Source organism: Mus musculus, chromosome 19, assembly GCF_000001635.26.
Source record: "Mus musculus strain C57BL/6J chromosome 19, GRCm38.p6 C57BL/6J".
Lineage (NCBI taxonomy): Eukaryota > Metazoa > Chordata > Mammalia > Rodentia > Muridae > Mus > Mus musculus.
The window spans coordinates 46,467,550-46,491,456 of NC_000085.6; the positions used below are offsets into that span (position 1 = coordinate 46,467,550).

Consider the following 23,907-nt stretch of genomic DNA (forward strand, 5'->3'; position numbering starts at 1 on the left):
TCCACACAATAGTAGTTTTCCAAAACAAGTGGTATCTCAGTATTATTGTGAACAGTTCCCTGAAAACCCAAAGGAAGCATGGTAGCTCTAGATACCAGTGTAGGTATGTAGAGAATGAAACACACACTTCAGGTTTTTAAAAAAGAATATGGATAATATCTAAAGGTGTATTATACCACCACAGATATAAGTAGCAGGGTCAAGAAGAGCTAGAATTTGCTGGGCATAATGGCCACCGTGGGGGCAGACACAGATGGCTCTCTGAGTTTGAAGAGTGAGTCCTAGGACAGCCAGAGCTACAGAGAGAAACTCTGTCCTGAAAGATCAAGTGGGGGTGGGGTGGGGGTGCAATAATAAATACAGCTGAAATTCAAGGACTGGATCTTGAAAGCAAGTGTGACTGGCATAAAGGACTTGGCTTGGAGTGGGAAGACCTAGGGCTTACTGTTTGGACAGAGTTGGCTGAGCAGTGACAGGAAGCACCATGTACTGTAACTGTATTCTGTATCCATCGAAAACCAAACGATGTCAACCTAGGAAGACCCACACCACACGGGGCAGAAGCCCTGCTTCACATCACTGTGGCCCCAGAACACTGGAAGAATTAGCAGAATAAAGTCATGATGGTCTCGGGGTAAAGGAGGTGAGTGCCAGCAGACTGGAGGCGTGTAGAAGTCCAGGCTGGTAAGAGCAACTTGCATTTTCTGGACCAGTAAGCTTGTTGTCCTCTCAGGAAAACTCTGGACTGGATTATTCAGCAAGGAAATTTGAATGCTATTGGAAAAACAACCCCAAGAGACGGAGTCAGGCTTCTAAGCTTACCTGTCTGGTGAGATGAGAGGCCTGCTGTGGCCTTGCCTAGGTAGCATCCAGCAGACTTCGTGGGTATGCTCTGGACGTTGTTACAAGAAAATGGAGCTGTCCAGAGAGTGTACAGTAGGGTGGTGGGAAAGGTGGATTCATTTATAATTGGTTGGATGAGCATACCTAAAAAGCAGTGTTGTGAGTCTGTCTGCCCAGCCCAGGTCTGTTCTCAGTTTAATCAATGACTGGACTGAAAATATGATAGGAAGTTGATGGTTTATGTCGATGATGTGAAGTCTGGAAGGAATTCGGAGATGATGGATACCAGTGAGGTTCAGAATCGACCACACTACCTACAGCTCTAGCCAGATAACAGAGAAGTCTGTTCTTACTGTCACATAATCCACACTGGACACTGGACAGGACAGGAGAGGGTAGCTTGTGGGAGAAAACCTGAGTAAGATTTCACTTGGCAGAGTGCTGTATGAGCTGGTAGTAAGATGAGGTTACAAAGAAAGACAATTTGATGACAATTTTAATAGAAATAAACTGCCTCAGACAAGAGTGGTCACAGCCTCTGAGATCCGCACGGCTTAGAGGACATACTGTGTTTATTTCCACACATGCCACTCACTTCTGGGCACGACACTCTAACTTTGACGAGTTCAAATGAATCCAGGGGAGGGTGGCTTGAACGGATGGAGGATTTCAGAACCTTGTCAAGAATGTAGTTGAAAGTTGGGGCCACGTAGCCAAGAAAAAGATGCAAAAGCAGCCTTAGGGATGCCAGAGGCTGCCAGGGAGAGATTGGTTCACCCACCGAGCTGCTTAAAAGGCCACTGGATGGAGATATACAGGGAGGCAGAGGACAGGGTGATTTGGCCACTCTCTCCCTCAGGGAAGCAAAAGCCTTGAGGGGTTTTCTTTGCCTTTAATCTGGTCTTCCCAGCATTTAATCCTGGTCTACCTTTTAAAACCTTCGCTCAGCAGGGAATTGACCTGGCCAGAGGCAGCTGAATCCTGGGTCCAGGATAAGTGCAGACAAGGTCCTTTCAGAGCTGTCACCAGTCTTTCAGGCGGGTCCAAGAAGCCCTGCAGCTGCCCATGCACTGTAAGATGCCTCATCAGACACTTCTTGTTTTAAATATGATGCTAACCCTACAATTACTTATTTCTATCTAGGGATATTGCAGCTCAAAGAAATGGTTAAGCCCGATAAAGCAAGTGATGGATACTACACACCTGGAATCCAGAACTCCAAAAACTGAGTCAGGAGGAGAGCTAGCTGTATGTGTTCAAGACCAGCCTGGGAGTACAAGGAGTAGGATGCTGGCATGCAACAGATAATAGCACTTGCCACAGAGCCTGATGCCTGAGTTTAACCCCTGGGCTCCACATGGTAGGAGAGTGATAGGTTGTTTCTGCCGCTGGTGAAGTAAGCCAGTTCAAGCCAGATTAGAGTAGATTAGATTAGATTAGATTAGATTAAAGGCAGGTTTATTGGGAAGCTGCTCTTGGGCAAGTTCGATGGCCCCAAAGATTGAGGCCAGGGGATTCGCATGGGGAGAGAGGAGGATAGAGGGAAGAGAAAGAGAAAGGGTGCATTCACAGAGAGATGAGAAGGAGAAGAGAGAGCCCAAAATATCTGGATTCTAAAGGGAAGAGTCTCTGGGGGAAGGTTCAGGGTTGGGAGCAGGCTTTGCCAGGTAGGGACTGAGGGATGCTGGGAGAACCTGAAGGCCAGGTCTGCTTTAGTAAGTAAAACTTGGTCCCTTGTCTGAAGTCTGAAACCATACGGAGAGAAGGAACCCCTATGCATTGCCCCCTGACCTCTGCACACTGGCATATCTGTGCACATGTGCATACACATAGTAGATAAATAAATAACATAAAATTAAAAAGAAGAAACGACCAGCCTGGGCTACATGGCAAAGCTTTGTCTCAAAAAAAAAAAAAAAAAAAAGAGAGAGAGAGAGAGAGAGAAAAAGGTCATTTGCCAAGGTCACCTAGAATGTGAGCCTGCGATGTGCCTCCTAGAGCACACTCGTGATCCCATGGGACCTAGGTCCCCTAGGCCTTCCCAGCCCCCAGCCCCAGGAGCTCTGCCTTCCTTCACTATGGAGAAAGCCCAGCTGAAAAACGAGGCCATGCTGCCTAGCACACTACTTATTTTTTTATGACTAAGATTAAGCTGACAACCATGCAAACCTGTGTCGGCTGCAGATTTAATACCTCGCCCGGCCCACACAAATAATTCATGCTTCTGCATCGATGTCCAGAAAAAACAAATCAGCAAAAAGCCGGGCCCCAGCGTGTGTGAAGCAGCCGCCTTTCCATTGAAGCTGCATGCCGGAAATACCCAGGCTCCAGGAGTGCAGAGCTAGCATTTTGAGATTTTTTTTTTCTTAAAAGATTAAAGTATGTTTTCTCAAATGATTGAAGGTTGGTGGGAGGTGTAAATGTGGGCACTTGTCACATTAATTCCTCAGATGATTAAGCTCTTTGCCGCTTCTTTAGAGCTGTTTGCAGTTGGGTTTGATGTCCTCGTTCTGGGTGAGTGTGTTGTGGCAGTTACCAAGGTGACTTTAGCTGACTTTCAACAATTTATTTTTCCCTCCAGCTTGAGACTCTCAAGCCCTGTGTGCTATGTGAGTCTTCTCTGGCAGCCCCCACCCTACCTCCAGAGGCTATTCATCAGCGTTTCTGCCTGGCCCACTGAGGCTGGAATTCTCCAGAAGGTCCCACCCGCAGCGGGCCAGGCCTCAGCCCCAGTGAGCAGCCTGGCTGCATAGAATAGGAGAAGGTGTTATCAGATAAGAGTTACATCCTGGCACTCAGTGGGGTTCAGGGTGGGGCTCAGTGGTAAAATATTTGCCTAGCCGACACAAAGCTCTGAGTTTCAATCCCATTATCCCCCAAAATAAAACCACGGCTGTAATTTGGGTTATCTGTGCTCACTTTATTTATAAAAGGGCTAAATGAGTGTCCTTGCTTGCTGTGAGGACCCATAGAGCAAACCTGTGCATTTAACAGAAAGCCTGACACAGAGGAAGCAAACATGGTTGCTGTTTCCTGTGTTCTGCTCTTACTTGAGCCCCAGGCTACCCCATGTCTGAACCCATCAGTAGTGCCCGGATGAAAATGTGGGGTTGCCCTCCTTGGAAGGCAGCCAGAGAAGGTGGTCAGAAGGCCACGGTTCCCAAGCTGGCCTGCCATGCTCATGCTTGTTGTTTGGCCTTGGATATGTTTTCCTTTTGAAAAGGAAAGAGGTAAATTAAGCAGGTTGAGTTTCTTTCCGATCTTGAAATGCTGTGACCCTCTTGGCCAGTGTTTGTCTCCTTCACCATTCTTGTGAGACAAGGGAAAAGCAGTTCCCAAGGCAGCTTTGGGAGCCACAGGAAGGGCTGCCTTGGCGACCGGGGAGTCATCTGGGGGTGGGTCCTGGGAGGAGCAGAGCAGCAGAGCCGAGCTGCCCAGCACCTGGGGTGAGGGGCAGTCGGGCTGAGCCACTGCCTTGCTGTCAGTGCGGCCCTCAGACTTGCCAGGGAGGGGATCTGCCTGTCAAGTGTATCATTGGCTCTGAGCCCCTGTGCTCACCCTTTGTAAGTTGAGACCTGCTCCTGGGTGGCTGTCCAGCTCAGACATCCTGAGTAGCTCTGGCCTGCTGCTCGAATGATTTAAAAACAAGTGCTCCGAGCCTGGTATTTTGCTGAACACTTGAAGAACTGTTCTGGGTTGCCCAGCCCAGGCCAGAGTCCTACCTTTTGAATGGAATCCATGGATGACAGTCTTTTCCTGCTGGGCTAGATTGGGGAAGTCAGGATAGCTAAATTTGAAACACACAACACTTAGAATGACAAGAGCCCCAGGAGCCCAGCTTTGGGTGGGGGGCTTAGCTGGAGGGGACCTGAGGGACAGTGACAGCTTAGTGTGGCCAAGGCCACTGTCAGAAGGGACCTAATTCAGGGCTTATACATGCACAACACCATATATACACACGTGTACACACCACACCACATACACACATTGTTAGCATTTCCTCTAAGTTCCGTCCCGCAGTTACCTGACAGCAGCTAGGTGTGCCTGACTCACTATAAAAGGGGCTGCTTGTTCCTTCCTCACTCACTCTCTTGCTGTCTTCTTCTCTGTCCCTTCTCTCTCTATTCCTCTATTCCCTCCCCCCTTCTCCACATGCTCATGGCCAGCCTCTCCTCCCCCTCTGTCTCCTCCTCCTCTTCCTCTTCTTCCTCTTCCTCCTCCTTCTTTTTCTCTCCCTCTCTCTCTCTCTCTCCTCCTTCCCCCCTTTCTCTGTCTCTACTACCCCCTCAACTGCCCTCCCATGCCCTAAATAAACTTTATTCTATACTATACCCATCATGTGGCTGGTACCTCAGGGGGAAGGGACACCTCAGCATGGGCCCTCAGAGGCACCCCTTCCACCTCACCATACCACCCCTTTACCAAACATATTCCTGGTTCTTCCTCCTCTTTTTTATAAAACATACCACACCACATATACACACAATGCACACTACATACACACATATCAAGCCACATACATACATACGACACCACATACACCACACCACATACATACACACACACACCACATCTACACATACCAGTGAAGCCCAGCTGAGTGTCACCCAGGCAGATGCATCTGACTGACTCCAAGGCCTAACCTTCACCTCTCAGCAAAGACTGGGCTGCTCCCCATTCTTGCTTATGTTGCTGCCTTGCCTGGCCCTGTGCAGGAGTAGGCGCTCACTCAGAACCAGGGTCAGCCAGCCTGCCCTTAAGCTGCTGCCCCGTGGCACCTTAGAGAGCTAAGAGCCTCTAGGGCTTTGAGGCAGGGGGAAGGCACCTTAGAGCAGCTGTTGATTTCATGGGCAAAACAAGCAACTGTGCTGTGAACTTGTGTGTGTTGTTGGCCAAAGATGTGGGCTCCAGAGCCTGAGTAACTTCAGACCAAATGCCAGCCCGCCTCTTCATTGGCTGTGCGGCCTGGGACTCAGCCTAGCCCCTCCATCCCCATGAGCCCACCTCCCGGGGCATCAGGGGAGGAGACAGCCATTGAGAAGTGCTTGGCGCATGCCCGCCCTTGGCTGGTGCTAGAGAAGGTGAGCTAGCTACTGTAGTTAACAGGCATCACAGCTGCTGACCAGGGGCTCGGCCAGAACATCCCTTCCCATGGTTTCCCCTTGTGCTTGCTTCACAGGAGCCGCAAGGACAGTTTGGGCAGCGACAGCTCCACGGCCATCATCCCCCACGAGCTGATCCGCACACGGCAGCTCGAGAGCGTGCATCTAAAATTTAACCAAGAGTCGGGAGCCCTCATCCCTCTCTGCCTAAGGTGAGCTGGAACAGCACAGAGCACATCAGCCCTGCAGGACCCTCACGATCGATCCATCTTCCCCAACACAACTCAGCTAAAGCTTTGGGCTAAGCAGTGTCCAGGGCTGGGGATGGAAGGCAGCCATTCAGGCAGCTCTGTCCTGGGCCTGAGTGGGAAACTGGAGACTCTGTGTCACAGGCCCTGCAGTGTCTTCCCCATCTAAGCCTCTGGGCAGTGCAGGTAGTTGAGAAGTCTTCAAGCAGGGTAGCAAGGCCAGATGGCCCTGCAGTTCCTTCCTATAGAGATTGTTTTGTATCTTTTAACCTAGAGCTGTGACAGCCCCAGTCACATAACAGTTCCCCAACACATTGGTCTGTCATCTGAGTTTTGTTTGTTTGTTTGTTTGTTTATTGAGGCAGGGTCTCAATAAGTAGCCTAGGCTGGCCTTGAACTCACAGAAAGCCTCTGATTTTGAGTGCTTAGATTGAAGTTGTGCACCCTACACCTGGCTTTCTTATCATCTGCTTCTTTGAGAAGTTTCAAAGTCAGACACCATGGGGACTAGATGTTGAGGAAGTGTCCTTCAGCTGTGCCCCTTTTGAGAGGTTCAGTGACCAAGAGAGTTTAGGATAGCCCTGCCATCCCATAAGCTGGAGTGAGAGCGTTCTGAACAGGTTAGGTTCTGCATCCTCCCTGCTTTTCCATGCAAGACACTTGATTTTTTACAAAAGCCAGTAACCAACCCCGCAGACTCCTTGAAGGGCCGAAGCCCAGCTGCGACTCTTTTGCTGCCGTGAGAATCAGCGCCCGCCCGCCGGCTGGCGCTGTGGACAGAACTTCGCTCTATTCAGAGCACTGCACGAGGCTGGATCTCTTGCAGCTGCCCTCTTCCAAACACTTTTGAGTTCCAGCCTCACTTTACAAGCTAAGGAAGCAACAAGAATTCTTCTAAACGTGAGGGGACAGTGGCTAGGAAGAAGTAATTGCATGGTTTGAACCCTGCTCATGGATCCAAGAGCCAGGAGAAGTGGGGAAGGAGTTGAGAGTTTAGCCAGCCTTAGACAACTGCCCTGAACAGCAGGGCAAAGGTAGCAGCAGGTGGTCCGGATGAGCAGGGCTCCCAGGCCCAGCACCAGACTCCAACCGTCCAGTCTCCTCCTGCAGCTTCTCAGGCCCAGGCTTGGGCTTGGAGCCTGGGGAAGTGTTCATCCGAAGCAGACTGAGAATGCAGAGCCATTTTTTCTCCTGCGATGCTTGGTATCCCTGCCTGTCAGTCACCACTGACTACCTTCCTCCAGTGTCCAGGATGGGGACTAGTGGTGACTTCTTGCAGTGACCCTGCTTGGCTTTGGATTTTTTGGTTTTGTTTTGTGTTTTTAAAGATTTGCTTATTGCCTCTAGGATAACTGCTTAAATGTTACAGGAGAACCCAGACAAAGGAAGACTGTCAGGGCACCGAGGTCTCCCTCTGGGAGACATGAGTCCTCCACTCTGGCCGTGACGCAGAGCACACGGTTAACTTCCCTCTCTGGCCTCATTGTTCTCACCTTCTCGAGCTTCTTTGAGCTCTCATCTAGCCTGGCCACTGGGTAGGAGCTAAAGGAAGGACACCTTTAGTGAAGTGGTAGTGGTGACCTTTCAACTACTGTTCTACCGTGAACAGGTTTGGTTAAAGTCCCTGTTAGTGAGCAGGTGGGCCATCAGGAGGGCGCTGGCCAGGCACTCCGCCTCAGGGAATGTTGCTCTTTAGCCCCAGCTCCTTGGATAGGGACCATGTTCTAGGCCCAGATCCCCACTGTCTCCATATTCCCATCCCCAGGGGCAGACTCCTACATGGCCGGCACTTCACCTACAAGAGTATCACAGGCGACATGGCCATCACGTTTGTGTCCACGGGAGTGGAAGGCGCCTTTGCCACTGAGGAACACCCGTATGCAGCTCACGGACCCTGGTTACAAGTGAGACGCAGCCTCTCTTCCTTCTCCTCCTCCTCCTGTTCCTCCCTTGCCGCCTGCCCTCCCCTCCCCCACCACCCCAAGGACAGGCCCCTGTGGCTCCCATGTTGAGCTGGGAGCTGCCTCTTGGATATAGAGGTTGTGAGTATGGGTGCTGCTGTCCTCACAGCTGCACTGCACTTCTGGCCATTGGTGGAATGGCCGGCCAGTGACAGTGGGAACCCAGGTGAGAAGTCCCCATACTCTGGGAAATCAAGATCCAAGAGTGGAGGGTGGGACGTGGGTGCCCCTCTCCAGAGACAGTATGGAAACCTCACCAGAATGTATAGGAAGTGAGCTCTGGGACTAGGGTGGGCAGCAGAGCCCCCCACATAGGAAGTGAGCTCTGGGACTAGAGTGGGCAGCAGAGCCCCCCTGAGCTATCAGGTGCCCCCTTTGCTCCTGATGGAAACCATTGAGCAGAACCTGATGGCTTGTCCAGCACTCAGTTCTCCCGTTCTCCTGCTCTGAGCATGGATCACGGCTGATGGCGAGCACAGTACTTGGCTAAGGGCTCTTCGCCTCTTTCATACCTTTTTTTTTTTTGGCTTTTGGCTTTTGGCTATGTTTTAGAGTAGGAGAAAAATAATTTGCCTACCTTTCACAAAAATATCAGGAAAGGGAATCAGGGCTAGATATGTTGATACCCAACTTTAATCCCAGCACTTGGGAGGCAGAGACAGGGAGATCTATGAATTTGAGGCCAGCCTGCTCTACATAAAGAGTTACAGGCCAGCTAGGGCTACAAAGTGAGATCCTGTCTTAGAAAGAAAGAGAAAGGGGGGGGGGGGAGGAAAAAGGAAAGGGAAGGAAAGGAAAATCAGGGGGCTGGGGAGAGAGAATTTGACCTTCATCCAAAAGGGAACCAAGCTCTGTCTGTGGTGTGTAAGAGAAAGCAAGCAGGAGTTACAGTAAAAAGGCAAAGAATTATACTGGCTTTGTGGATTGCCCAGTCTGGGGTCTGCGCTGTTCTTAACATGGGTATGATTTTGTCTGCGTATGTCTGCTTGCAGTTGAGCCTTTCTTCCTCAGAGCATCCTCCTCCCCACCCCACCCCACTAACCCTTAATTAAAACAAACAACAAACAAAGGGTACAGCCACTCTTCTCAGACTAAGCCCAGAGGTAGAAGTGGAAGCTAGTGCTGTAGGGATATTGTGTTCCATAAATTATCTTGCCTTTTTCCACTGTTGTTATTACATTGTTTCATAACAAAATTACTTTGTACCATAAAGTTATAAATACATTTTAAAAGTCCCACTTGGTAACGTTAGATTTCGTCTGTGTGGTGTTGGTAGTTACTGTAGCAAAAGCTCTGAAGTGTAACATTTGAAATGAGCCCAGCAAGAATGGGAAAGACCTCCCACATCCAACTCCCACCCCAGCCCTGTCCTAGGCTGCCATCCTGCTCTGCTGACAACTGGAGGAGCAGGACTCTTCCCACTGTCAGAACGAGTATGGAGGTGGGAGATGGGGACCCCACCAGAGACCCCAGCCACAGAGAGTCCACAGATCATTATTCCAGGACGAGATGCCATGCCAGCAGGTCTTAGCAAAGTGCCGTCATGGTTCGTTTGTGGTACATTGGCAGTGCAAGCACATTTTGAGGGGGGAATTAGGGACTGGGGGTCTTCCTAGATTAAAGAAGAGTCTCTGCCCTTTTTTTCTTTCATCCTTCTAAGAACATCTTCCAGCCTGGGGGCTGGGATGGTCTGCATCTCTGGTTTTCAGCTGCTCAGGAATCTGGGCCCCCAGAAAACTCAGCAGATGTCTGGCAGCCCCTCAGTGTTCTGGAAGGAAGCTGCCTGCACCCCACCCATTTCCCAAATTCCTAATCCCCTGGCTGCTGCTGTTTCCACTCTTGGCTCTACTGACTCACCGCCCCTCCCCCTCCCCACCGTGCCACAGACAGCCCCTCGATGAATTGGGCCCTTCCACACTCCCAGCACTTGGGTCCCCTCCCGTGGGCTGTTGCCTGGGGAACCAGGGAGCGGTGGGAACGAGTTGCTGGCCTCGGCATGTTTCAATCAAGTTGCTGTGCTAGGAGCTGCTTAATCAAAGGCCTGTTATGGGCTCATTAGTGTGGTCCACCACGGGCCACCCCTCAGGAGAGTCCTGGGAAGGCTGGCTTAGGTCCCGCCCTTCAGGCACGCACCCTTGATCACCAAGGGGTTTCTCAGGCTGGCTCTTTGCAAGGAGCCCTGGGAAACTCTCCATCTGACCTGCCCTAGTCAGCCCGGTTCTCAGCAGTGAAGCCAACACCCACATCAGCCTTCCTCCTCTCCTGATCAGCGTTTTCTGCTTCTGATCGCTAGCCTGACTTTTCCTTCAGGGTCTTGCCTCTGTGGTCACAGGCAGCTCCCGGGCTTGTGAGAACCAGGCTTACAATGACTTATGGGCCTCTCGATTGCTTCTGAAGGGCCAACTGTCTCCCCAGGAATCTATCGAACTTCTGGAAACCTGGGGTTCCACTCAAAGTCACAGATCAAACCCCACTATGCCAAGAAAGGGCCCAGGGAAACGCCGGCACCCAGAGCGCCGAGCCTGCTGTCACAGGCTGCTTTCTGCCACTCCCAGGGTCTGCAGTGCCTCCTGAGCCTCTGCTCAGACCTGAGTGCAGGTGGACGAGCAGGAGGCAGCTGAGGACTGCAGGCATAGGGTACAGAGAGAGCCAGCCCTCTGTCCCTTGGCTGCTTGAACCATCCCTGTAAGTCACAGCTGGAGTGGGAGGGCCAAGGAGACTGTCTTGCATCAGCCTTCAGCAGCCTTCCGAGAGCTCACTCCCTGCTTGGCCCCTTGTTCTGGCCACCAGCCCAGGGAAAGGCAAGGCCAAGGCATCTGTCCTCTCAGTGCCGGGGAAGGGGAGGCTAAGGGAGCCAGAGCCCTTTGCAGAGCTGGTGGGACGGCCTCAGATGGGCTTCCATAGACATCTCATCCTGGACTGCCACATGGTCCCCCAATTCCTACTAGCTCAGGAGGACTCAAGGTACTCTGGAGGGCAGATGTAAACTCACACACAGGGATGCTGCGAAGGCAAGATCTTTCCAGAGTAGAGGCATGGCCTCATCCATCCTACTTCGTGTAAGCCAAGTCCAGAGCTTTATGAGAGGTCTCCAGACCCCGGAACAGGCCAGTGTCCCTTCCTAGCCCTGGCACTCTTCGCTGGGGGCTGTGGCAGGCTTCCCCCTTGGCCTGTTGACTCTGAGTTGCCAGTCTTCTGAGCAGAGCCCCGCCCAAAGCTGAGTCAGTTTCCGACATAAGTTCTTAGCCAGAGCTATCTGCAGGAGAGACACTTCAGTCCCAGAGGTCGCTGAAAGGTCATATGACCAAACATGAGATTATTTTTTTTTTTAGGCCTTGCAATGCTTTCTCAGCTGTGTGGTGTCTGATAGCTCACCCAGGTGGTGCTCTTAGTCCCAGCCACTCCCTAGCAGCCCAATGGGAGGTCCTGGCTTGGGAGAAGACGCCTCCCAGCTGTTCCCTGTGGGAAACCTCTGCTGAACTGTATCCCAGCCCAGGAACAGGCTTCCCAGATCTCTCCAGCCTGTCTTCTTCCGTCCCCATATACACCTTTGGATGTGGTGTAGAAGCCAACCTGGGAGTCCCCTGCCCGGCCCCTGGCCCTCCCTTTCTGGTGCCTACCGTTTCTCCTTCCGGTGGGCCTGCCTATACCTGGTCTCCTTTGGAGATCTTGCCTTGGGCCGTCTCCAGACCTCTTTGTTCAGTCCAGTGCCTATTACGTTGCAGAGCAAACTGTAATTCCCCACTGTGTCGACAGAGCAGGAGTCTCAGCCTGCTCCTGGCCACCAAAGCCAACTTCTCACCACCCACCCAGAGCAGGAAATGAGCGAGCGCCCCCACCACTCACAAGCACATGCCTCGCCTCGGCCCCTCCCAGGACGGGAGTGTCTGCCTCAATGTGGGGAAGGGGAGCAGCCGACAGGAGCCCTTGCTGGGCTCCACCTCGATGCCCTCATGGGTGCCAGGGCTGCTCCTTGGCAGGCCATGCCTCTGTAAAGAGCACACTTCCTTCCTGGAGAAGAGGAAAGGGAGGGAAAGAAAGCCAAGCTTGCTGGGGAGCAGAACAACATGTCAACACACGGAGCAAACAGGGCCCCAAGACAAAGTGTGGATTGTCATCACACCGAGGGAAGGCATGGGCACTGTCAGCCACTTAGAAATCCGTTGACCGCAGACCTTGGAATGAGTGTCAGATTTGTGGCGGTTCAGTCCCCGCCTGCAGCACAGCCGGGCCTGCCCGGGGCAGGCACCAACAAAAGATCACTTTTCAGGTTCCTTTCTGGAACTTGCTGGAACCTGGAGAATTGAGAGGTTGTTGACAATCCTTTCTCACCGCCAATGAGCCAGGCTGTCTGACTGCACTGCACAGGTCCTGTGATGGGAGCCCACTGGAGTGAGCTCTGAACCTTGGCTCCAGACCCTCTCTCCAGCTGACCAGGCCCTCACAATCAGTCACCCAGAGGTAGAGCTGCAGTGGGGAGCTGCTGGTTCACACTCTTCTCAGCCCTCCTCCTCTGGGCTCTTCCTAGCACTTCCTCCCCCTATGCGCTCTCAGGGTGCCTTGTGAAAATGCAGGTGTTTTTGCATTGCCTTGGGTAGACTGTTGTCCAGAGTGAGAGCATGTTGCCCAGCACATGTGTTCTCCAGAGCCCTCCAAGGGAACATGTTACTCAGAATGGTCCAGGGGCCCTTCCTCTCTCCTTAGAGGGTCTCCATCCTCCAAGGGCTCTTTGAGCGAAACCCTCAGTGCTTTGTCCCGGTTCTTCAGACAAGCATAATAGAGTGCAGCGAGTGTTGGGATGGTTTGTCATTGCTGCCGATGTTTCTAGACGAGGGGAACTGTTAAAATGTGTGGACTCAGAATGAAGTGTGGTCCTATAGGTCTCTTTAATCCCAGTGCTTGGGAGGCAGAGGCAGGAGGATCTCTGTGAGTTTGAGACCAGCCTGGGTGTGTGTGTGTGTGATACTCTGCTTCCAGCCCTGTTGGAATGCGCAGATACACTCCTGACTGGGTTGAGGGTACTGTTCTTCCTGGTCATTGGTAAAAGCTACCATCACCTCCCCCATCAGAAAGAGGAGAGCCCTGAGTATACACATCTCTAGAGTGGGCACACCTTCCGCAAACAGGAAAAGAGCATGCTCCGTCGCCACCAGGTAGGCACTGTTCTGAAGTCAGGAAGACTGCCTTCCTTCTCCGCACCCAGTCATCTATCAGCAAGCACATTGAGAACTAGACTTGCCTCCCTTGCAAGCCCATAACAGGACCCAAGGAAGAGATACAGGTTAACACTTAGTGCAGGTTCCTGCAGATAAGGCAGAAACTACTGGAATGATCCTCGAGGTTCCTATTCTTGTGGCAGAGGCCAGCTGCTCTAAGTGGACAGTTTGCTTCAGAAGCTGCAAGGCCTAGACCTGCACAGGCTTTTCCCACAGTGACCTCACAACGGCGAGTCTGTTCCCAGTGAGGGCTCCCAGGAGCTGCTCCATCATAGCTGTCTATCTCCAGGATCCTGTTGATAAGATCTGTTAACATTCTCAGCTCCAGCTCTGAAATATACAAAGAACAGGGTCTGTTTGTTCAGTCCAAGCTTCTAAGGTTTAACTCCCAAAGGAAATTAAATCAGGTGCCCGGAGCTACGACAGTCTGTCGTGTTTCTGTGCAGAGAATGTCACCCTTAATATTATGTGGATCTCATGTATAATTTTTCCCTTTAATTCTTTTAAAACAATGTGGTTTCCAGCAGAAACCAGCAAATCTTGAAAAGTGAAAATGAAGGCACAGCTAGGATTTGTCCCCGTCTCGGGGGCTTGTCACCCCTCCCCCAGCAGAGTACAAAATGAAGTCCACACACAGATGGAGCCACCCTTGGCGGCAGGTCTGCTGAAAGCCCCCATAGCTCAGCAGTTCCAGACCTTTGACAGAGGGACTGGCTTAGGACTGGATTGTTGGTGGCCTTACCTTTCTTGTTGTTGAAAAACACCCTTGGGAGTCTTCTTGGGTGGCCCCTGTTCTCCCCTACCCCATCCTACCCCAGCAATAGACAGTTCCAGCCCTATTTACTATTCCAGCAGAGAGCTCCTCCCCCGGATTATCTGAGGGTTAGAAGTGAACTCAGACTGGAGTCAGAGTCGCTAACATAACTGGGTTTGAGGTATGCTTGTGTTTGTGCTAACATTTTCAGAGATGGCAACAAGCCCTGGAAATGCCAAAAATATGAATGTGACTTTATATTCCTCAAGCGGACTGGTGATAACCAGTGAAGAAACTCGGCTTGGGGGAGGGGACTCATGGGATAAGAGGAGGGCTCAGGCTCCAGGAAGGAAGGCCAGGTGTGACTGGATGTGGCCAAGGACCAGAAAGTGCCAGATAGGCTGGCAAGAGCCAGCCAACCCCCTCTGGGGATCTTGAAGGAAGAAAAGAAATGAGTACCTTGGGTGGACACTCTCCTGGACACTCTATTCTCCCTCCTCCCTCCTACCTCCCCCCTCCCTCTCCTTTATTCCTGGTCAGTGCTGGTTGGTCCTGGTCCTCTGGGGAGCTGCTAGTCAGGTGGGAACCAGGCTTCCTAGGAGGAGACACTGAGTCAGTGCCCTCCCCCTCGGTGTCTGAGGCATCAAGTTTCAGGACTGGGATATGGTCTGTCTTTGGCCCCACAGGGCAGGTGCCATAACCTCTCTGTGCCTCAGTTTACCCATCCGGAAAGAGACTGAAAGGGATAAGGTGCAAGCAGTCAGCGTGGTGTCTGCTCTTGGCTTCCTTGCATCCCTCTATTTTGCCCATCTTGCTTTGCCCCTCTTTGCTCTGTTTCCTTCCTTTTTCCTTTGCTGCCTCACTTTACCTCATGGAAACTTCTGCCCTCCTAGTGGAAACAACTCCCAAGTGAAATTTAATGGGTATTTTCTCAAGTTTTTGATTTCGCCAGCTTCTGAAAGGGAAGGTTTCTCTGAGAGGAACCCTTCACTTTCGTTTGCACCCTCTACATACGGCTCAGGTGGACAAGGGCAGCGAGGACCGAGAAGCACGAGAAAGCTTGCTTAGGGCATAAGGATGAGGTTACTCCAGCCAAGTGGTGGGGCTAGTTGGCTTGGACACCAAAGCTTGTGGGTAACAGGCACCAGAATAAAGCAGTGAAGTGGGAAGGTAGGAGACACCCAGAGAAGAGGTATCCCAGAAGTCTAGACGTGCATAGCTGCTGACTGGGGCCTGCTGGGACAGCCCTGACAGATAATTCTATGGCTGCAGTGGGAACCTGAGAGACTGCTTGCCTCTGTGAGCAGCCAGGCAGGCTCTCATTCTCCAAGGCTTGGGTTTTTTGGTCTTTCTTGTCTGGCTGTGACCTGCTTCCCTGCCCCTAGTGGTAGAGATAGGATCCAGGGTTTGTCATCCACCATTGGGGTTCGTCTAGATCGCAGACAGGGCTTGTACTCCAAAGTCACACGGATTGTTTTGGCCCTGCGTGGTTGGGAAAAGGGGAACACGAGAGCTTGATGAGGCAAAGGAAGAGGGTGGCAGGAGCTCTCCCACGGCCGGCCTTTGGCTTCCCTGTTCTCTGTTGCCTCGAAACACACAGAGGCCAAACAGCCCAAAGCGGTGGGTTTCCGCCCACCTTCCGGCTCCCTTCCGAGGCCAGCGCTGTCCACCTTCCAGATGCCCTCCCTTCCTTCACTGCCTCACCCCCCCTCTCTGCCCTTCCCTAGCGGGGGGGAGGGGGTTGGGGCGAGAGTGCAGTCTTTTCTGGAAGCCTCGAGTTCGTCCCTCTGTCCCTAGAACTAATCCTTGGGCCATCCCTCCTCCACAGCTAAAAAAAACCCCCCTTGCTTTGCAGTTGGCAAAAAAGACTGTATATTAAAAAATAATAATAATAATTAAAACCCTGTCTTTTGCTTTCTTTCCCAGATTCTGTTGACAGAAGAGTTTGTAGAGAAGATGTTGGAGGACTTAGAAGATCTAACCTCTCCAGAGGAAGTGAGCCTATTTCATTTCTCACTGATAGAGGACTCCCGGGTGTGTGTGTGTGTGTGTGTGTGTGTGTGTGTGCGTGCGTGCACGTGCGCATGTGCGAGCGCTCACCCATCTGTGGACTGTTTTCAGAAGTACAGGCATAAATCTGGAGAGGAACCCCTGAGAAGGTTCAATGACTTTATTTTTCTTGGGCTTCATGGGTCAGCCCTGCCCAGCCCCCACCCTTGTGAGGACACCCAGCACCCTGAATCGCCAGCTCTTGGGAACCTCATTGAAGAAGTAGCCAGGGCCTGTGGGCTAGAGTTCTCCCCAGCCCCTGCTGTTCCCTGGCAGATTCTGAACAGAAAGCCCGTGCCTGCTGCCAGAGAACATTCCGCTGGGAGCTCTCGTGGGCAGGAGGGGACTCCTGCTCTTGCCTTGGGCCACCCAAGTGCCACGCTCCCTTCCCTCGCCAGCTCTAGCTTGCCTCCCTCAGCCTCTTCCTGGCTAGCTGAGAGCGTGGGGAGCTGGCAGGCCAGGTGGGGTGATTTCTCTCCTTGGCTCCTTCTCTGGAGTGCAGGAATGGAGTCTATAATCCCTTTTGTTTTTCTTCCTTGTTCCTGGCCTCCTCGTTTGCAGGGACTTACCTCATCTTGGAAAGTCCCTTCTCCTATAACCATCAGCGCCCAGGCAGCAGGCAGGCGGATCTTCCTGGCCCCCAGGATCCATGGGGTAGTGGGGTAAATAGCAAGCCTCCGAGGCCTGAGGGATCTTCTGGCCCACCCTCCCCTGCCTGTGGCAGAGATCACCCCCTTCCCTTCCATTGCCCTAATGTGCTCGGGGCAAAGTACCTCACCTCCCAGTTAGTTAGAAACTTCTCAGAGCCAGTCACCCCAATAGAGCCAAGCCTTCCCTCCCCCTGCCCCAGGGATCCAGCTTGATTCATTCATTCATTTGCATAGTCCAAGGTTATCAAGTACCCACTCTGTGCCAGCCAGTCACCCCTACAAGTCACTGCCTCAGAGGCCTAGCTCCCGGATTCAGTCAGGCCAAAGCCAGCTGCCCAGAAGTGCTTCCGGAGAGGTCTTGTCACACTGCAGTGGCGTTCTGCCAGGCTGCTGCTTTGAGCTTGGGTGTTGAGTGGGCGGGAAGAGGACAGTCCAGGCAGGAGAGACAGGAGCCAAGGGGAGCTTAGGAAAGTAGGTCACGAAAAATGACTTCTTCTGCCTCATTCCTGTCCAGAGGCCATCCCCACACCCTGCCCCAGTCTCCACTTTGTCCTGGGTCTACAGTCCCCCAAGAGAGAAAAGGCAGCCGGGAAGTGTCCGTTTGTCCACCTCCAGCCCAGCTTCAGGCAGGCCAGAACATGATTCTCTCCTCCTGTGCCTGGCTCTGACTTCCAGCCTAGCCCAGAGACAATGGGGCTTAAGAGCTCTGCAGGAACCCAAGTCAGGGAGGATCTATTGAGCACCCACTGTGTGCTGGGCTCCATACAAGGTTCTAGAATCCAGAAGGAACCAGAAGTCAGCTTCTCCTCCTCGCCAAAGACCCCAGGTGTGGGAAAGAAGCAAAATTACAAGACAGTCATTGATCCTAGTTTGGAAGGCCCTGGCTGTTATCTGGGGTCACTCTGAACAAAGAGCCCTGGGAAGCAGGGTGACAGGGAGCAGTGGGTGGTGACACGCAGACCACCTTCACCCTGAACTTCTCCCAGTGGGGTCACACTCCAAGTCTGATTTGGGGGCTGAACAGCTCTCCTTTCTTGTGGACCCTTTGACAAAACTACAGAGGACAGATTCTAGACTCAGAACTAGTCCATGGCGATGACAGACCTTTCCTGTAATATCTACACCCTGCTGGTCCCCTGTCCTCCAGCCCCAGGGCCCCAGGGAAGAGATTCCTTACATGTTTTGGGCTCAAGGCAGAACCAAGGAAAAGAGCAGGAGAGAGTCTATGCAAAGAGCCTAAGCATGCCTCCTGCAGTCTGCTGAGGTACTGGCCGTGCAAGAGGAAAGGAGTGCCTAGACCAGACACATGCACTCGCGCACGCACACACACGCACACACAACCTGAGGCTAGCCTTTGAGAGGTCTCCAGTCACCTGTCTTGTCCCCAGCAGCCTAGGGACAGGGTGTCCCGCGTGCTGCCTCTCTGGACACTCTTAGGAGGCAGCTGACCCACCACTCTGCCTGTTCTTGTTCTCTTCACAGTTTAAACTTCCCAAAGAGTACAGCTGGCCTGAGAAGAAACTCAAAGTGTCCATTCTCCCCGACGTGGTGTTCGACAGTCCACTGCACTAGCCTGGGCTGTGCCCTGCAGGGGCCAAGAGGAGCCCAGCTGCTCCTGGTGACTTCCAGTGTGACAGCTTGTAAAGGAGACACCCATGAATAAAAGGGCAAGTGTGGGGATGACTGCAGAGTGCCACACCCATCCCAGGCCCCACCCACCTCGGGCCCAGGGGCCTCACTCCTAGCAGCCCAGCCCGAGTGACCAGGCCCCTGTCCTACACGCCAGTGAGGGGGTGAGATGCACCTGAAAACCCTCCACACCGACCCGCTGCTGCCACAGGTCTCACTGTTGTGCTCCTGGAACGGGACAGCCTTGCCAGACAGCCTGGTGGGTAGAACATGCATGAGGACGCACTGCCTGGTCAACCCCAGCCAGCTTTCCCTCAGTCAGGCTGCTCCACCCTGCCGAATGATTGTTCTTTTTCTTGTGGAAACCGGATGGTATTTTTATTGCTCAGCAAAGATGGTGCAGAAGCCATGTACATAGTGATTTTTAAATAGGACTCATTCCTACCTGAACTTTATTGTCCTTTAGACAAGGGTCTGGGGGCTCCCCCCCCCCCACAGATCCCACATGCCCTCTTCCTGAAAAGATGCTTGGTGCTGCCTGTCAGCTCTGGACCCTGGAGGAGGCTGGGGACAGCTGACATACTCCATGCAGCCCTGGGTAGAGATTGGCTGTGGCCTGGAAGGTGTGCTATTGCCTTCCAAGCGAAGTAAGTCTCTACAAGGCTCTGGGGACTTCAGGGACTCAAGGACACGTGGCCCTAGCTATGTCTTCCTAACCAGGTCTCCCAAGAAGAGGGTAAAGCCCACTGCCTCCCCATCCTCCTGCTCAGGGCCCCCAGCTCTTTGGTCCCCCTCCCTTGGAGTCCCAGCCCCTGGGCTGTCTAGCTTATGAAAAACTGAGAACCAACCTCTCTCTCCACAGCTCTCCCTTTGGTTTTGCTGACACTGCTCCCTGTGGCCCTTCCTCTTTCTCACATCCATTCTGTCCCCATCTCCCGTCGCTGTCTCTTCCTGTAGCCTGGCCCTCTTGTGGGTGCCATGCTGTCACCTCCAGGACTGCAGAGCTTCCTGCCTCCCAGGGAAGGCACCTTTGTGAGCTGCAGAGGAGAGAGCTCCCACTTCTGACCTGGAACTGGCAAGTGCCTTTCCTGCATTCTTGCCTGCCTGCCTCTAGGTCAATGGTCTTTGTTCATTCTTTAGATTCAAATGTCTCCAAAGGAAAGATATGTTGTCTGGCAGGAACCTTAAAAGAGCTCCTCTGCTCTGCCTGCCTCCACTGCCTACAACGGGTGCCTCCAGGGGCCTTGAGAACTCTGGCTGGGGTCGCAAAGAAGCAGAAATTGGCCTTTGAAGGAATGGCTCGATCTGGCCTCATCTGCATATCCTAGGTCTAAGCTCACCTAGCACTTAGAGGCAGACCCTTCAGGAGCATCCGAGAGGCTGGCTGCAGACCCAGCCAGCCAGATAGAAAGCCTGTCTGGAGCAGACACCACACTGCCCTGGGAACTTTCCACAAGGACATCTCCAGCCATACTCTTGTCTTCTGAAAGTTTATGGGCCACGAGATGCTATCAGCCTTGCCTCTGTTCCTTGCCATCACCAGTGTTGTAACAGCCCCCCCCTCCCTAATTCTCTCCGGTGGTGACCCGGCTCAGGGCCCCTCTGCATTCTCCCCTATCTCAATTTGTCTGGCCTGGGGGCAGGAATGCATGCTCTGAGCACCACATCACAGAGTTAGTGTTGGTATGTTAGTACATGAGAGTCCTGGTCAACAACCTGCCCTCCATCTACAAGGTCTTTGCAGACTGGTGGTTACCACCACCTGCTTGGGTGGCTCCATTCTTGGGGAGCAGGGAATGGCAGGTAAGCTCTAGATGTTCACAGGCCCAGAGGTCTTTCCTGCTTCCACCCTGTCAGGAACCTCAGGAATGTCTAAACTCCTGCTGGGACCAGACCCTGTCATTCCTGTGCAATGGCTCTAGGAGAGTGGCTAAACTCAGCCTGGTCTGACCAGGCCTCCTTTCCCTGGGGCTCTGGTTTCTTCCAGAGAAATCTCAGGGAAAGAGGTTCACCACATCGGATGAAACAAGACTGCCCTTACTGTGACATGTGATGGGTGCTCTGTAGAGGGACCCTTCCTTCCCCTCCCTGCAGCAGCTCTGTGGGGTTAACCCATCACGGGGAGGGATCCAGGAGTCTTCCTCACTGGCTCCACAGACTTCCTCAGCCTTTCCCCACCCTTCAACCTTCCAACTCCACAGGACCAGAGATTCTGAAAGGAAGGGACTTCGACTTTCTGTAACTAAAACTTCCTGGGGCCTGTGTGGGCTGCCGAGGGTGGCAGTGCCGGCTGCCATGCTGGTGAAACATGTTCCTCCTTTTCTAAGTGTGACACTCCAGCAGGGCCTGTAGAAGCTCTGGGGAGTCTAAAGGGCTAGGATACATACACGCCAGACCCTGGAGCCGGGGCTTGGGTTTTGAGATTGAGAGCTGGGAGAGAACCTGAAGATTGGTGCCCCTATGGGGCAGATCAGAAAACTCCCTCAGCGGTATTTTTTTAACCTGGTCTTCCCTCTCTGGCTTCCATGATCTTGGTGCCAGGCGAGGTGTCTGGGTCCCTGTTACAAGTCAGGAGCCCTGTCAGGAGACCCACTTCTTTTGTACAAAGATCTGAATGCTGCAATGAACAGACTTTTGTACATTTTTATATCAGTTTTTAATGTCAGTGGCGACTCAGTTCCTGGGGCTACAGCTGGCTCAGGATTTTTGTAAGAAATTTTGAGTGACTCACTTAGATTTTGTTCCTACTTGTCCCTCTTCCTCTGTGTAATCTAAGTGCATTAAACATATCTGCAGAAGTGCCTGAGTTGTGTGCTTCTTTCTGCCATGCTAGGGTGAGTGTGTGTGTGTGTGTGTGTGTGTGTGTGTGTGTGTGTGTGTGTGTGTGTGTGTGTGTGTGTGTGTGTTTTCCTAGGATATGTATGACACGGAATGATGGAATTTGTGACCTTGCCATACTAAGCAAATGCCCTACCTCTGAGTTATATCCCTAACCCACATTTGCTTCTTCCTGGATACCTAAAGTAGAGGACCAAGATCAGCACCCTGGCAACCTCAGAGAAGTGGACTGAGTCTGAGAATGATCCTGGAAGCCCAGGAGTGCCAGACACAAACACACACAGGCACACACACACAGGGGGTCAAGGGGATTGGAGCTGGAACACGGTCTTGGGTACTGGGTGGGTGGTACCTTCTCTGCTATTGTACTGCTTCATTCCTCTTTAGGTTTTGGTTGCTGCTGTTTGTTTGAGAAAGGGTCTCATCACGTAGCCCAAGCTGGCCACAGAGTCCTTTTCTGCCTGCCTCAGCATGACGACTATGCTGTCCAGCACACCTCTGACTGTTTACCCCTCCTCTGCCTAATCTGATCTTTGGTTCTAAAGGGACCCCAAAAAGTGCCCAAAGCCTTTCTCACCTCCAGATTTGCAGGCCCTGTTCTCCCTTACAGCTAGCTATTTTCTACCAGGCATCTGAATTGAGCCTCTTCTTCAAGGACCTGGGGCTGCACTCAGGTCTGGAAAGCCTCAGAACCAGACAACACAGGCCAGCTCACCCTTCCAGAAACACCCAAGCTAGGTAAAGAGGCAAGGTGTCTTTCCCTGGGCTACCCAATGGCCTTTCGAGGGCCCTCATATTTTAGAGTCCTATGCTGGGGATGGGGAGGAATGGGGGGCAGCCTAGGTGTGGCAGGACTGGCACCCACACAAGATTCTTGGAACCCTTGAAACCACCTGGGGCCTTCCACATTCTTTCTCTTCCTGCCAGGCCTAGTTTTCTGTCCTAGCAAGTGAAGTGGCAGGGCCTTTCTCCTGATCTTTAGGATCAGCTGGTAGCACTCAGGATTAGTAACAGGTCCTGAGGCCTCACAAGGCAGAAGAGAGTGGATTTCAGTTCCCATAGGGAGGCTCTTAAGCCCTTTACTTCTCTCCTTTCCTATGACTCCTCCTAGCTGTCTGGAGGACTTCCCAAGAAGGGAGTTAGTGTCCATCTTCCCCCTATGACATCTTTCTGAACACTGAAGAATGGTTGGCCTCTGAGCAATGGAGTTGGTCCTTCCTGGACCCTTGGTCCCTACAGTACCCAGGACAAGAGGAGAGTCTAAAAGCCAGATTGACAGGTCCAGGGTATCCCAGGCCATCATTTCCCCTAAACTCACCCTTCTTACCTAACTTAACTGGGAAAACACGGGAGTCTGTGAAGATCTTGCCCCACCGAGAAAGGGAGGCATCCTAACCCTGTGTCCCTGGGAGACAGTGCCAGGCCAAGATTGTTTAGAAAGATAAGAGCTTTCTAGAACCCCAAGAGCTTTCTAGAGACTGGATCTCAAGCGGAAACCCCATTCTTAATGACTTCGGGAGAGAGATCTGCCATGTGGTCTTTAAAGACTCCTTAAAAGACCTTAGCCTGGCGGTGGTGGCACATGCCTTTAATCCCAGCACTTGGGAGGCAGAGGCAGGCGGATTTCTGAGTTCGAGGCCAGCCTGGTCTACAAAGTGAGTTCCAGGACAGCCAGGGCTATATAGAGAAACCCTGTCTCAAAAAAAAAAAAAAAAAAAAGACCTTAGAAGACCTCCATGTTACTGTGGGCATCTATTCTGGCTCTTCTGGTTCCTTCAGTAGGGCCTCTGCTCCAACACCAGGGGGTAGGGGGAGAGCCCAAGAGATTTGCCAAACTGGCCCAACCCACAAGGGAATGCAAGCTGGAAGTCACAGCGCAGCCTGCCAGGTTTTGAGGCAGCTGCAGGCATTGAGAGGGAGAGGGAGTGGGAGGTTGGGGGAGGGGAGGGTGTGATGGGATCCCAGCCTGCAGGGGCAGGTCAGGATGTGGTCTGGGAGGAACGGGCCTTGGGGGCTGGGGGGAGGTGGGGCACAGTGAACCTGAGCCAGTCCTCTGCTGACTCAGGAAATCTGGGAGAGGCTAGTGAGATGTTTCTGCTCAGGAAAGGTGCTCACTGCCAAATCTGATAACCTGAGTTTGAACACCCCAAACCTCCATGACAGGAGAACTGACACCCTCAAGTAACCCTCTGCCACATGGGCACTGTGGTATGTGTGTGCACGCACACATATATAGGATTATTTTTACAGAGGGCCTGTGTTGAGACAGGGTTTCTCCAGATAGCTTTGACAATGCCTCAAACTCACACTGTAGGCCAGGCTGGCCTCAGACTCACAGAGATCCACCTGCCTTGGCTTTCTGAGTCTTGGAATTAAATTTACTACCATGCCCAGAACACATGCAAATATTTAAATAATATATATATATATATATATATATATATATATATATATATATACACACACTATCTGCTTAACTTTGAAAACATCTACAGGAAGCTAAATGAAGCTTATTACTGTAATTAACTAAACTAGTATGTAACAGGACCATAAATTTGAATGACTATTCACTTGCATTTTTTTTTCCTCTGTGTAGCCCTGGCTGTCCTGAACTCAC

The 23,907-nt window shown here is 52.2% G+C and overlaps 1 protein-coding gene across 2 annotated transcripts in view; it reads left to right on the plus strand.

Annotated features, from left to right (window-relative positions):
* Positions 1–21,255, plus strand: part of Sufu (SUFU negative regulator of hedgehog signaling) — a 91,909-nt gene extending 70,654 nt beyond the window's left edge. For both annotated transcript variants that reach the window (NM_015752.3, NM_001025391.2), the window contains exons 9-12: positions 6,023–6,157; positions 7,959–8,097; positions 16,051–16,119; positions 18,306–21,255. In NM_015752.3, the coding sequence (NP_056567.2) occupies positions 6,023–6,157; positions 7,959–8,097; positions 16,051–16,119; positions 18,306–18,395 (433 nt within the window). In that variant the 3' untranslated portion in view covers positions 18,396–21,255. The remainder of the gene's footprint in view (positions 1–6,022; positions 6,158–7,958; positions 8,098–16,050; positions 16,120–18,305) is intronic.
* Positions 21,256–23,907: the final 2,652 nt, after the last annotated feature.